Source organism: Takifugu rubripes, chromosome 4 (assembly GCF_901000725.2).
Source record: "Takifugu rubripes chromosome 4, fTakRub1.2, whole genome shotgun sequence".
Taxonomy (NCBI): domain Eukaryota; kingdom Metazoa; phylum Chordata; class Actinopteri; order Tetraodontiformes; family Tetraodontidae; genus Takifugu; species Takifugu rubripes.
The window spans coordinates 943,117-957,142 of NC_042288.1; the positions used below are offsets into that span (position 1 = coordinate 943,117).

General features: G+C 49.7%; 1 protein-coding gene across 5 annotated transcripts; it reads left to right on the top strand.

The window, feature by feature from the left end:
- Window positions 1–1,066: 1,066 nt before the first annotated feature.
- Window positions 1,067–13,915, top strand: ide (insulin-degrading enzyme). 5 transcript variants are annotated; one of them, XM_029835113.1, is made up of 26 exons: window positions 1,079–1,222; window positions 2,214–2,323; window positions 2,467–2,651; window positions 3,129–3,336; window positions 4,442–4,611; window positions 5,324–5,446; window positions 5,539–5,651; window positions 5,777–5,939; window positions 6,030–6,122; window positions 6,200–6,291; window positions 6,396–6,476; window positions 6,772–6,875; window positions 7,318–7,420; window positions 7,496–7,618; window positions 7,745–7,827; window positions 8,427–8,571; window positions 9,796–9,906; window positions 9,997–10,117; window positions 10,385–10,476; window positions 10,953–11,064; window positions 11,159–11,326; window positions 11,405–11,677; window positions 12,113–12,174; window positions 12,494–12,566; window positions 13,064–13,131; window positions 13,221–13,316. In XM_029835113.1, exons 3-26 carry the CDS (start codon window positions 2,492–2,494, stop codon window positions 13,314–13,316), a joined length of 2,937 nt encoding a protein of 978 aa, XP_029690973.1. In that variant the 5' UTR covers window positions 1,079–1,222; window positions 2,214–2,323; window positions 2,467–2,491. The 5 variants fall into 5 exon arrangements, with proteins under 5 accessions (XP_029690970.1, XP_029690971.1, XP_029690969.1 ...); XM_029835110.1 differs by lacking the exons at window positions 2,214–2,323; window positions 8,427–8,571 and adding an exon at window positions 9,074–9,218 and having other exon boundaries at window positions 1,067–1,222; XM_029835109.1 differs by lacking the exon at window positions 2,214–2,323 and having other exon boundaries at window positions 1,068–1,222; window positions 13,221–13,915.
- Window positions 13,916–14,026: the final 111 nt, after the last annotated feature.

A 14,026-nucleotide genomic window follows, 5' to 3' on the forward strand; every position in this document is an offset into this window, starting at 1 on the left:
TTTGTGTTCATAATTTGACCTTGTAAATATGGAATTTTTTTGTTATTCTTTTTTGCTCCTTTATATAATTACTGCTAACTTTGTTTTCCTTTTGCATGCATTTCTTGTTTTGCTCTCGTCATGCTGGGAAGCTTAATTCAGCATGTAGGACAGGCATAAAGTTTTAGCATTACATAGCTTTTCGCTAACATTAGGGTAATGATTGTGGACTGATAGTTGTATCGTGATAAGTGACCAAATAGATTCATCATTGTCAGTACTGAGAAAAAAAATACCATGTCAAATACAAAATGCAGCCAGGAGATTCTTTATTTCGTTTCTACAGATTCAATATTTTCACATTGGCTAAAAATTGTTAAAAGTTAAAAGTTGTGTAACCGAATACGCGCATCTGGCGCCATCTAGCGGCAGCAGGACAGGACAGCAGTTTTTCCAACGCCGGTTCCTATGTACGTCACACCTCAGCGGGGGCGGGGTCTCAAAGTTTGGTGACGTCAACTATATGCGACACAAACGTAATATATATATATTTTTTAAAAACATAAGAACATATATAAAATGCGTACTTTGGCCGGCTTTTCAATTACTTTCTATCTATTTTTACACCAAAACAGACAGATTTTATTTCAATCAGTATTCCAACTGATTTGCAATATATAAACCCCAACGACAAACATTCTAACGGCAGCATTTTAGGAAAAGTTAAAAAAAAAAAAGGTAAAATAAATAAATAAAACCCCAAGCTATTGGAAATTAAAGAGGAACAATCCGGACATCACAAAAACATTAGACCAAAATAAGAATTTTCATTTTCATTAGTAAAGGATCATAAACGGACCAATATTTAGGCGGTGTGCTGAGCGTATTGTGAACTATATACATAAGACATGCTAGTTGATAGCAGAGTCAGTTTGGTCAGATTATTCAGAAATAACAACAAAAATCCCCCAGTTTAAATAATTTTTTTTACTCTATATACGTAAAGACGATTTGCTGAATCATGTCCATTAATCCGACTACAGGCATATATGCTTGAATCGTTAAATTTAATCACGCTCTGTTCTGGTATCGACTCCCTTTGCCTGTTCCAACATGGCGGCGTTAAAGCCGAGGTTTGTTTGTCACGGGTACAAAGTATGTGTAGCTGCATCACTCGAACGGCCCGGTACACCAGATATCTCCCGACAACTGCCAACGGTCCTTGGTTTAAACAGTATTTTAGGTAGGTTTTGTCACGCAAATATAATAGAGTTCTGAGTTCTGTACATGTGTGCTGTTACGTAATTGAATCAGAATGCATGCTAGCTGTATTCAAGCGAGCCGGCGTTTTGTTGACCCGAGCTCAGACCTGGTTAGCTTGACTGCTGCTCATGGTGGCGGCTAAAGCCATTAATGTGGCCAGTTTTGGTGTAGATGATAGACTCTAAAGCGCTTGATGAGAAATCAAGCGACGAGAAATTAAAGTCGAGTACGGGATAATACGAACAATGGAGAAAAACACGGCTGTGCGCGTTTAGCGGCGCGTGAGTTGCTAATGTGGGGAGCTAATGCTAGGCTGAATAGAAACAGGAGGAATTTCAAAGTAATTTTGGATCCACACTGTTGTTTTAATTCTACTTTTCTCTTTTAAACACCCAATGATGATGGTGATCTTTGATTTCAAGAGTCTCAATTCATCGTGTTTGATTTCGTCAGCAGTTAACCCTACGTTGTAATGTATAGCGTATATGTATATACACGCACACACACAGCTATATTCCTCTCCCCAACCTAATAAACTCAGCTGTATAGTTCCAATTGTTCTTTATGACTGTCACAAACTCTGTCACACTTTCAAAAAGACGTGTTAGTATTTTTATAGCCGGTCATGGGGTGACCTATATAAAGATACGAGCTGGAAAAGTGCGCTTATCGTGGCCAGGTGCCTTCTAATTAGTCAATGTTTGAGCCTAGAAGTAATAATCTGTTTAATTTCAACATCGATTTAAAACAGCTCAATTGCCTTTACATGGCTGATGCACAGAACGCATACATTCATTTTAAGTCACTTTTAACCTTGGTGAAACAAAGATTCACACTAAAATGGGGCTAAACGAGTGCAATAATGTCCACTGGGAGGAAGTGAGAGCCAACCATACAGTGTAATATATATATATATATATATATCTACAGCGTACTAATTTAGGACTGTCTTATGTCTGTTTTCCCTTTAGTGTGTCCCCTAATATTGCTGTAACAGCAGGCATGGTCCCAGCACAAGAGCAAAAACATTGGACTGTCTAAAACACATTTCTGACAGCTTTACTGTTGCAATCTGAAAGAGGTAAATGAAAGCGACGTATCGCAGCGGAAGCTTCTCGCGCGGTGCTGTCCTCCAGACATCCCAGATTGTCCCACAGTTGTAAAAGCGGAGCCCTCACTGGACAGAGTCCTGACTAAACAGAAGCTGCTTTCCCTCGGCTGCAGGCTGGTGTCATCCTTGCCTGTCAAAATGAGTGACCCAGCCGTAAAGATGGTGGTGGACGACATCATTCGCTCTCCTGAGGACAAACGCGTTTACAAAGGGCTGGAGTTCACCAACGGCCTGAAAGTGATGCTCATCAGCGACCCCACCACAGACAAATCCTCAGCGGCTCTGGACGTCCAAATAGGTGACCGCCTCTCATCACTATCACCTCACTTTTTCACTCAGACAGGAAAATACAGATTTTTGTTTTCCAGCCTGTGACTCTAAATGGGACTTTTATGACTCTTGGGTCACATTTGTTGTGAAATTTATGACTAAATTATGACTGGGTGTAGGTCAGTGGGTTAATGGCACGTTGGCTGGCAACCTGATACATTTTGCTCGTATCAATAATTAAGGAAGAGGAGGATTAATAAATGAGAGGAACTGTTAATATTTCACAGCCAAATCCCTGACAGGAGCCAAAACACCGCGCTAGTTTTGTCAGTGTTCAGTGGTCTTTAGCTAACAGATCCGTTAGCATGATGTCAGCAGATGTGTAAAGGAAGCTGCAAACCTCTGGTTCCTCACCCTGACTTCACAGGCACCTTTTCTCCACTCTGTCAGGATGTCGTGCTAGTCGTGCCGCAGCCTTCCCACCTCACGCTTTCTGTTCTCTCAGGTTCCTTATCGGACCCAGTGAACATCTCTGGCCTGGCGCACTTCTGTGAACACATGCTGTTCCTGGGAACCAAGAAGTACCCCAAAGAGAACGAATACAGCCAGTTTCTGAGCGAGCACGCCGGCAGTTCCAACGCCTTCACCAGCGGAGAGCACACAAACTATTACTTTGACGTTTCCCATGAGCACTTGCAAGGAGCCCTTGATAGGTAATTGGTTTGGAGTCATTTGTCTCGTGTCGTTTGTTGCATCTTATTACTTTGTTGTTTCCAGCTTTTTAAAAATGTAGGTTTCACCTTCCTCTGGCATTGCAGGTTATTGTTGGATGTGTTAATATATTAATAAGCAACCAAAGAGTCCTTCTGGGCCAAGTGTGTGTTGACAGAATAACGTGTTCCGCTCAGCCTGTCCTGGTGTTAATGAGAGTGAGCTGCATCATTGTTGTCGCTCCGGTTTAGGTTACACAGACCCGTCTTCATTGCCTCCAGCACCAGCCAGTATAGATCCCCCCCCGCCGACCACATGCAGGGTGACACTGACATCCAGGCCCTGTGTGGGGGGGCATTCATGTCTCGGCTGTGGTCCACTGGAGATGACAGGAAGGTGGCGTCAGGACTTATCCTAATGGGATAAACGTACCTGCTGCTAAATGAATGAAAGGCTGTCGCTGTGCTGTAGGCTAATTGCTCCTCTGTGCTGGTGGTTTAAAGGCCATCTGGAGACTAGAGGGGAGGAAAGGACAGTTTAAATATTGACGACGAAGCGTTCGCAAATTAGGAAGGTGTCTGGAAGGATCGCGCGTGTGGCCCGTTGCTGCCCTGTTTACATTTCAAACAGGCTTTTGCTATCATCTGAATCTGCCCTTTGAAGCGAGAGCTTTTATTTCCTACAGCAACATCGACCTTGTCGGTTCTTCATTTGCATGTCGGCTGTCGTCCCGTTTTCAAGGATTCAAATGGGTCTGTGTTTGCTCCCGTGGGTTTAAGCGGCCTCACACAACCGCCTCCTTTCACAGCTCCCAGCTGTTCGTTGGTAGCCTTGAGTTGGGGATTCAGACATAGCTTCAAACCTGAAATTACCATTTACCTGCAACTTTTGCAGGATTGGCCCCCAGAATAGAGGAGAGCTCCCCTTCCAGGGCTTTGCTACATCAGGTGGCGGATCTCCAGATGCTCTTTAACTACCCTTTTATTCCCAAGGAGAGGAGGCGACACGCAGCTGCTCTTTAAGAAGCACTGTATAAAGAAGGGATTTGAAATTCCAAATGAGTGATTCCATACACAAATGCTGATTGTCCTTGTTGAATGTCTGCAGGTTCGCTCAGTTCTTCCTGTGCCCACTGTTCGACGAGAGCTGTAAAGACCGGGAGGTGAACGCTGTGGACTCTGAGCATGAAAAGAACCTGATGAACGATGCCTGGAGGCTCTTTCAGCTGGAGAAGGCCACTGGCAACCCTAAACACCCCTTCAGTAAATTTGGGACTGGTAGGAAAACCCCTCTTGTACATCCTTACATGCCCCCTACATACTGCATGTTGGGCAGCGGAGGGGTGCCAGTTTAAGCAAGGCACCCGATCCCCAGGTCTTCCCGGGAGCAGCTCCTGCCCCCGGGGATTGGGCGCTGGCTCCTGGGTGTAAACGTGGTCCGGTGGGTGCAGACGTCAGCGTCTCCTCCTTCGACGTGATGCTGACGGTTAAACAAATGCAGCCGAGTCCATTTGCATGAGCAGCCTTTGACTTTGTTTATGGTTTGAATATAGACTTTTTTATAGGTTCTTCTGCTTGTGCAGTTGGACGTCGGAGGCTTTGCTTTGCTTTCGTGATTCGGATCTGGATGTAAATATTCCAGCTCCACATTTTCTCCTGTATTTTTCTCGTGTTTCACACCGTTTTGTGCCTGAACACCAATGTTGTTAGTATTTAAAGAGTAACGTGTCCTCCTATATCCCAGAGAGAAGGACCTGACTGGGACGTGGGTTTGGAAGCGCTCTGAGCTCCCAGCAGCCACCTGATGGCAGTCTTGAATTGTGTAACTGCTCAGTTTAAAATAGAAAAGGCTCAACGGGCCTGAAGGTCGCGCCCTTCCGCCACCGTCATAATCTCCCCAGGATTTAGGCTTTCTTTGCTTTCCTGTGTCTCTCCATGTGAATCCATCGTCTAATGTGTGAAACGATGCGAATGTGACTCCATCTTTAAGGCAATAAACTGACCCTCGAGACCCGGCCGTCGAACGAGGGCGTCGATGTCCGTCAGGAGCTCCTTCAGTTCCATTCCGCCTATTATTCCTCCAACCTGATGGGACTGTGTGTGTTAGGACGAGGTGAGAGTTGGTGTCTGGCTTCCTCTGTGCTGTTGTCAGCATCTTCAAATATGTCATTTGACTAAAACCCCCGACTGCTGGTTAATCCACAGAGTCCTTGGATGAGCTAACATCCATGGTGGTTCAACTGTTTGGAGAGGTGGAGAACAAGAACGTGCCCATCCCAGAATTCCCTGTGCATCCTTTCCAAGAGGAACAACTCAGAGTCAGTTTTGAATGAGGCCTTGGCTGTGAACGTGATCGTTTTAACTCTTCCAGTGACTCTGACTGCACGTTATCACTAGTTCTGAGTATTGAGCAGTAAAAATACCCTTATTGCCTCAACCACAGCAATTCTACAAGGTGGTGCCTGTTAAGGACATCAGGAACCTGTATGTGACCTTCCCCATCCCAGACCTTCAGAAGTATTACAAGTCTAACCCAGGGCATTATCTGGGACACCTGATTGGTCACGAAGGACCTGGAAGTTTATTATCTGAGCTGAAATCTAAAGGTTAGTCAAAGCCACCCACACAGATGGCTGTTTCCCCTCCTAGCCCCCCTCAGTGCCTCCTGGGTGCCTCACTCTGGGTGTGTTTTCAAGGCTGGGTCAACACACTCGTCGGAGGGCAAAAGGAAGGAGCCCGTGGGTTCATGTTCTTCATCATCAACGTGGACCTGACGGAGGAGGGTCTCTGTGAGTAACGAAGCAAATTCCCCATCTGCTGCCCAAGGTTGCTGTTCTTTACGTGGTTTGCCTGTGCTTTTCTGCAGTGCACGTGGAGGACATCATATTCCACATGTTTCAGTATATCCAGAAGCTCCGTACCGAGGGGCCCCAGGAGTGGGTGTTTCAGGAGTGCAAAGTAATTAACGTGTTCTAACGAGCCCAACATTTGCGCCTGGCTGACACGACCACACGACTACTGTCGTAACTCCCACCCTCTGAAATTTGTCTCCCTTTTTGTAGGATTTAAACAAAGTGGCCTTCAGGTTCAAGGACAAGGAGCGACCCCGGGGCTACACTTCCAAAGTGGCTAGTTTACTGCATGTACGTCCAGGGAGACACACTTTAGCTGCACGTGTGTGTGTGTGTGTGTGTGTGGACGGGATGAAATGAGGCTTTAGATGGCACAGGGAGCTTTAATTAAATACATCATGAGATTTAGAGTTTTCAGACCAGCGTTAATTAAAATGATTGCAATATTCAAGAGAAGTTAAAACTCAAACGACGTGACTTCTTCTGTTATCTAAGTTCAAGAGAAACGTGCTAAAATTCCAAATGTCTTTCTAGCAGGTTTGTTACATTTGAGTGTGGTGTTGACTGTCCTGCGTGTCTGCTTCAGTACTACCCTCTGAAGGAGGTTCTGGCAGCAGAGTACCTCCTGGAAGACTTCAGACCGGACCTGATCGAAATGGTGCTGGATAAGCTGAGACCAGAATATGTCAGGTTAGTGCAAGAACCTCAGCACCAAGTCTGGATCATATCCTCACGTGTTGGCCATACATGGCCCAAGTGCTGCAGGAACACTGAACTCCAGGAAGGAGCATTTTGGAGCAAACTAGTTCCAAAATATTCCCTGATCAGTCTCCTCTTTACTGAACGGCCCTTTTAAACTTGGGGTTTTTGCTTTGCTACTAATGAAGCCAGTAATGTAGGTGACATTAGTGGAATTCAGGTGGCCTCTTTAAAGAGTTGGCAACTATGATAAGAGGTAATGTGTCCTTCCTTCATGTGAAAAGCAGCTTTCATTGCCCAAGTGAAGCATGTCTGACCTGGAGTGCTAACGGCTAATGCTAGCTCCTCTCTTGTGGAGAGTTTCCAGTCTGGAGAGACCTGACAAGCTCGGACACACATGGCATCAAAGTGCTTCCTTCTCGTTTGTTTCTAGAGTGGCAGTGGTGTCAAAGTCATTTGAAGGGCAGACTGACAAAACGGAGGAGTGGTACGGCACGCAGTACAAGCAGGAGGCCATCTCTGATGCAACGGTCAAGGTGCTTTTCTGGCGTCTAAGAGAAGCGGGAATAAGGTGAGGACCTTGACAGACATTGCTTTGCTCTTCATTTCAGAAATGGGCAGATGCGGACCTCAATGGCAAGTTCAAATTACCCATGAAGAATGAGTTCATCCCGACCAACTTTGAGATCTACCCTCTGGAGAAAGAGTCTCCATCAGTGCCCACGTTGATCAAGGCAAGTGTTCCTGCTTTCCCGTGGAAACGAGGTTCTAATTATTGGTTTATGTGTCAGCGAAATAAGGGATGGATGCGGATGAGAGCCGCACCCCTGCTGAGGTGACCTGGTGCTTGCTTCTTCTAGGACACTGCCATGAGCAAGGTGTGGTTCAAGCAGGACGACAAGTTCTTTCTGCCCAAAGCGTGTCTGAACTTTGAGTTCTTCAGGTGAGTGAGACACGAATTAAAGATGGCGACCGGTTTCCATGGAGATGGTTATGAGCAGTAAATTCATTTTTGATCAGGAAAGGAGGATTTGTCCTTAAACTTAAGTTTAAAGAAGCATTTCTTTTCATTGAAAGTGTAATATTTAGCCATCAGCACACCGATCTGATAGACCAACACCAGTTATTTGATGTTTGAACGGTGTTTTAGGGCACCGATGCGCTCAGTGACAACTTTATTGTCCGTCAGATGGTGACAGAGCCACAAAGATGTTAAACACATTCAACCCAGTGAGACATGACTGAGTCGGTTCTGACCTGTCACTGTGTGAGGGACAATAAAGCTTCTGGACTCTTAAACGAGGGACGTCCTCATAAATCTGAGCGGTCTCACAGGACCTCTAGTGGTCGTTGTTGGTAGTCATCGTTAAACACTGGCAGAAAAAGGCTTCAGAATATTTCGGATGAGCAGAACACGCGTGTGAACCCTCACGCGATGCTTAAACTCGCTCATCGTCGGCCGGCCTCCGTAATCCCGACTGTAGAGAAGAACTGCTCCACCCTCTTGTCTGCTTCATTTGACCACTGCCATTTTCTCTACAGCCCCTTTGCGTATGTGGACCCGTTGCATTGTAACATGGCATATTTATACCTGGAGCTCCTCAAGGACTCCCTCAACGAGTATGCATATGCAGCCGAGCTAGCTGGCTTGAACTATGACCTCCAAAATACCGTCTATGGGATGCATGTAAGTATTCACTCCCTGTTCCCCTTTCCCGCTGCATCCCAGGATAATTCAGCCCACCTTTCCTGTCCCGCTCTGGGCTTCTACGGGTCATTTTTAATCCTCTTTGTCCAATGTGGAAGATGAGACAGAACCTGTCACATGGAACTCATTTGTCTGTGCTGTCTTCATCCTGCCTGCTCTGTTAGTTTGTGCGAGGAGCCTCATCCCGCCTGTTTCCCGACCCTGAACAACCTCTTTCTTCTTCTTCTCTTTCCATTCATTCACCTTCCATTAAATCGGCAGACTGCAGCAGGCTACAGTCACGTCTCCTTTGAACGTGCACATGTGACAAACGGGGTGAAAGAGGCACTGACAGAGGCTCTGAAATAACAATTATGGGATAGAAAAGCTGGTGACGAGGCTGCATATACATACTCTTTGTTGCATTCTCCTCCTCCGCTGTGTTCCCTCATAATTCCAACCAGCCTCTTGTTTTTATCTCTCCTCCCTTCTCCTCCATCAGTCGCTACCTTTATGCAGATCCCCTGCACTGCAACATGACCTACTTGTTGCTCAGGTTACTGAAGGATGATTTAAAAGAGTATACATATGCAGCCCGCCTGGCCGGGCTGGTGTACGGCGTAGCCTCAGGGATGAATGCCGTCCTCGTAAGTAAGCCGTGTGAAGGGAAGCCAGGCTTTGTGCCAAGGAAAAGGGCTGATTTTGAGGTCCTGGGGTGTGGGGGTGGCATGGCTTTGAGAAGGTCTTCTCCTAACCTGGCGTTGCTGCTGTCTCTGCTAACGCTAACCTGATGGCTAAAATTAAAAACATCTCATTTTGAGTCTCATTGAAGCACGTGTGTGTGTGTGTGTGTGTCTGAAACAGCCTCTAAGTGAAGCATGTGTGCAGTGCTGGGGGGCGGGGGGGGTTTCTGGACTGTTACTGTCACTCAGCACCTTCATCGGCTCCTCTCACCTGCCTGGTGACTCGGCCGTGACGCCCGTGGCGGCGTGAAGGGCGGCTGGTCAGCAGGCAGCAGAGGAGATGTGCCAACAGGGAGGAGTAGGAGGAGTTTATTAGCTAGAACCATGATTGTCCACAGGTGGGGGGGGGGCATTAGAGAGCAGCGACCTGCTGCTACACCCCATCAGTGACGCTCGCCGCTCCTTCCAAGCCTCTAGAACAGTAGCGCGAGCTCTGGAGACGCCCTGTAACAAACTTCTGCCCTGTCTCTGTCGGCTCCAGCTGTCAGTCAAAGGCTACAACGACAAGCAGCACATCATCTTGAAGAAGATCGTGGAGAAGATGGCCACCTTTGAGATCGACGAGAAGCGCTTTGACATCATCAAGGAAGCGGTGAGTGTCTGGGACCACGCGGGAGGGCCAGAAGTGTTGAGGCGGCGGCCCCTTTTTAACACCCTGCCCTCTTCTCTCGCCCCCCTGCAGTACATGAGGTCCTTAAATAACTTCCGAGCCGAGCAGCCTCACCAGCACGCCATGTACTACCTCCGTCTGTTGATGACAGAGGTCGCTTGGACCAAAGACGAGCTCAGAGAAGCTCTGGACGGTGAGACGGTGCTTTCACTCCTCCATGTTTGAAACGCTTGGGCCCAGTTCAAGTCTTTCCTGACTCCCAGTAAGGCTCATTTGATCCCAATCCTGTCTTTGGTAACTGGGTTGACAGGAACGCCTTTGACGCCCAGTCAGTTACCAGCTTGTCCTCCTCGCTGCCCCCCCCCCCCCGTCTGAGGCCCGGCCCACACTCGCGTGTGTTTCCTGTGTCGCGGGTCACTTCTTCCTGATTGACCGCTGCTGTCTGTCATCTGTATTCCAGATGTGACTCTTCCGCGCCTCAAGGCCTTCATACCTCAGCTGCTGTCCCGGTTACACATCGAAGCTCTTCTCCATGGCAACATCACCAAGGAGGTTGGTCACTCTGGTTGCTGGATTTCACGTCATCTTTACAACCTTTGGGCGAATGCGTTGGGTTTTTCTGTGTGTGCAACAGTGTGTTGGCCAAAGCCACATTTGCATCATTGTGTTGAGCCCTGATAAGAAAAACGAGTGATAAGAGGATAGAGAGAAGCTGCAGAGGGAAACCCAGTGTGGGACCGGCCCGCTGTGGGACCGGCCCGCTGTGGGACCGGCCCGCTGTGGGACCGGCCCAGTGTGGGACCGGCCCGCTGTGGGACCGGCCCGCTGTGGGACCGGCCCGCTGTGGGACCGGCCCGCTGTGGGACCGGCCCGCTGTGGGACCGGCATGGTGTGGGAGAACTGGAGCTTAACGGAGTCATTGAGTAATCGAGGAGTGATGATGTCAGGAACACGAGTCGGTTAAAGCGCCGAGTCACATGACCCTCCGCTAACGTCTGCCCCGCCTGTTGTGATTGTGTGGTCGCCAGTCGGCTCTTGGCATGATGCAGATGGTAGAGGACACACTCATCGAGCACGCTCATACCAAGCCCCTCCTCCCCAGCCAGCTGATCCGCTACAGAGAGGTGCAGATCCCCGATGGTAGGTCCCTCACACACACACACACACACACACACACACACACACACACACGCTCACAGAGGAGCGGGGTAACCAACCCGTGGACCCTCCTCAGGGGGCTGGTACGTTTACCAGCAGAGGAACGAGGTCCACAACAACTGCGGCATAGAGATCTACTACCAGACGGACCTGCAGGCCACCCACGAGAACATGCTGCTGGAGCTCTTCTGCCAGATCATCTCGGAGCCCTGCTTCAACACCCTCCGCACCAAAGAGCAGCTGGGTGAGTGCGCACGCCCTTCACGTGCACCCCGAGGTCTTTGGGGGCTCCTCCGGTGACGACCTGTCTGGTCTCCCTCAGGCTACATCGTGTTCAGCGGGCCTCGGCGGGCCAACGGCGTCCAGGGGCTGCGCTTCATCATCCAGTCAGAGAAGGCTCCCCACTACCTGGAGAGCCGGGTGGAGGCCTTCCTGTGCACCATGGAGAAGGCTGTGGAGGAGATGAGCGAGGAGGCCTTCCAGAAGCACATCCAGGCTCTGGCCATCCGCCGCCTGGACAAGCCCAAGAAGCTGTCGGCAGAGTGCGGCAAGCACTGGGGGGAGATCATCTCCCAGCAGTACCACTTTGACAGAGGTGACCGCCACCACCTGCTGAACCCTGTTCACCAGGCACAGCTTTCTCCTTAATTATAAAGGCCTGTTTCACTTCATGGGGGGGGCAAGTGGGTGTCCCCATATGTCCCAGTGGACAGCAGTCTGTCCTCGCCTCCCCCCGTCCTCGTCTCCCCCCGTCCTCATCTCCCTCTGTCCTCTTCTCCCCCCGTCCTCGTCTCCTCTTTGTCTCTCTGTCTCTGTCCTGTCCTGGGCTGATCTGATTCTGTTGATGTGTCCAACACCACCGAGCAGCATTAGCTGATGTAAAACACACCAGCGTCCAGCTCTGTCTCACTCACACACACGCACACACACACACACACACACAGTGTCCAGAGGTGTCCAGAGGTGGTCTGTGGACATCCAGCCGATGGTGGAAGCAGCCGCTAAGTTTGTTTGTTCTGTGGTGTTGCAGATACCATTGAAGTGGCCTATCTGAAGACCCTGACCAAGGACAACGTAATGCAGTTCTACACAGTAAGTGTTCCAGCCTGACCCCCCCCCGAGTCTGGACCCCCCGAGCCTGGACCCCCCGAGCCTGGACAGGAAGGTGCTGAGACCCCAGGGTCCACGGTCCTTTATGTCCCGGCTCCTTAAAATGGCCTTTTAAACGGGCAAGACTCCGTCCTCGCTGTGGAGGAGCCGGTGAGGCAGGGCGGCTCTGAAGCTCGTGCACGAGCCTGTCGTGTCAGACGTGCACGAGCCTGTCGTGTCACTCGTGCACGAGCCTGTCGTGTCAGACGTGCACCGTGCCCTGTTGTTAATCCTGCTCTAATCACGACTGTGTTTCCGGCAGGAGCGGCTGGCGGTCGGCGCCCTGAAGAGGCACAAGGTGTCCGTGCACGTCCTGTCCAGAGAGATGGACTCCTGTGAGTGTAGCGCACGTGGGCAGCCAGCTGTGTGTGTGTGTGTGTGTGTGTGTTGACGGTGCTGTGTGTGTGTGTGTGTGTGTGTGTGTGTGTGTGTGTGTGTGTGTGTGTGTGTGTGTGTGTGTGTGTGTGTGTTGTTGACGGTGCTGTGTGTGTGTGTTGTTGACGGTGCTGTGTGTGTGTGTGTGTGTGTTGTTGACGGTGCTGTGTGTGTGTGTGTGTGTGTGTTGTTGACGGTGCTGTGTGTGTGTGTGTTGTTGACGGTGCTGTGTGTGTGTGTGTGTGTGTGTGTGTGTTGTTGACGGTGCTGTGTGTGTGTGTGTGTGTGTTGTTGACGGTGCTGTGTGTGTGTGTGTGTGTGTGTTGTTGACGGTGCTGTGTGTGTGTGTGTTGTTGACGGTGCTGTGTGTGTGTGTGTGTGTGTGTGTGTTGTTGACGGTGCTGTGTGTGTGTGTGTGTGTGTGTGTGTTGTTGACGGTGCTGTGTGTGTTCACCAGGTCCAGTGGTGGGAGAGTTCCCTGCTCAGAATGATGTCAACTTGGCCCCGGCCCCCTCCCTCCCACAGGTGACGCAACACCAGGTTACCTGGACTAATTACCATGGAAACGGCCTCTTTGTTGACCCCTCCCTCCCTCTCTCCTTCCCTCCCTGCAGCCGTCGCTGGTTCAGGACATGACGGAGTTCAAGCGGAGCCTCCCTCTCTTCCCTCTGGTCCGACCCCACATCAACTTCATGGCCGCCAAACTGTGAGCGTGGCCGCCGCCACGCGGCACCAGCGGGGGGGGGGCGGCGACTGCGTGCGCGCGTCGGGGTGGGTGCTTGTTTGTGTTTGCATGTGTGGTGGAAAAAGCTGCTTTAATGGATGCTCCGAAGCTGAAGAGCGTATTTAGTCCCAGTTGCCCGTGGTAGAGGTCACACCCCAGCCGCATCGTGTCCGGCGCCGTTTTAAAGGAAATGAAACGAAGGCGCCGCCGCCACCGCCTCCATGAAGGTTCTTCCTTTTTTTTGTGAAAACACTCCTGAAACAGGTGGAAAGTCCCAACACACACGTATGCATTTCTGAAGGATCTCTGCGTTCACACCGATGGTTTCACTGCCGGCGGTTCGCCATGGCAACCACATTTCAGAAAGGGTTTTACTTGGTTTTAATAGGATTTTACAGCAGCGTGTCACCGAGACATCTCAGGGGTACCTCCATGCTTTTGGTTTTTTTTGTTTTGTTTTTTAAATATTCAATTTTACTGGTGATTGAATTAAAATAAAATTTTATCAGTCTGACGGGATGTGGTGATTTTCCTCCCCCGGTGTTTCGGCTCGTGCCTTTTCCGCGGCTCCTCTGACCGAGCTGCCTCCGGAAGCATCCGCGTCGAATCAAACGCACTTTTCTCGCCGAGCAATAACGGCGCGGAGCAGTGGGAGGAGCCTGTGACGCTGCGACCGCCGCCGGCAGCTTCGCCAAC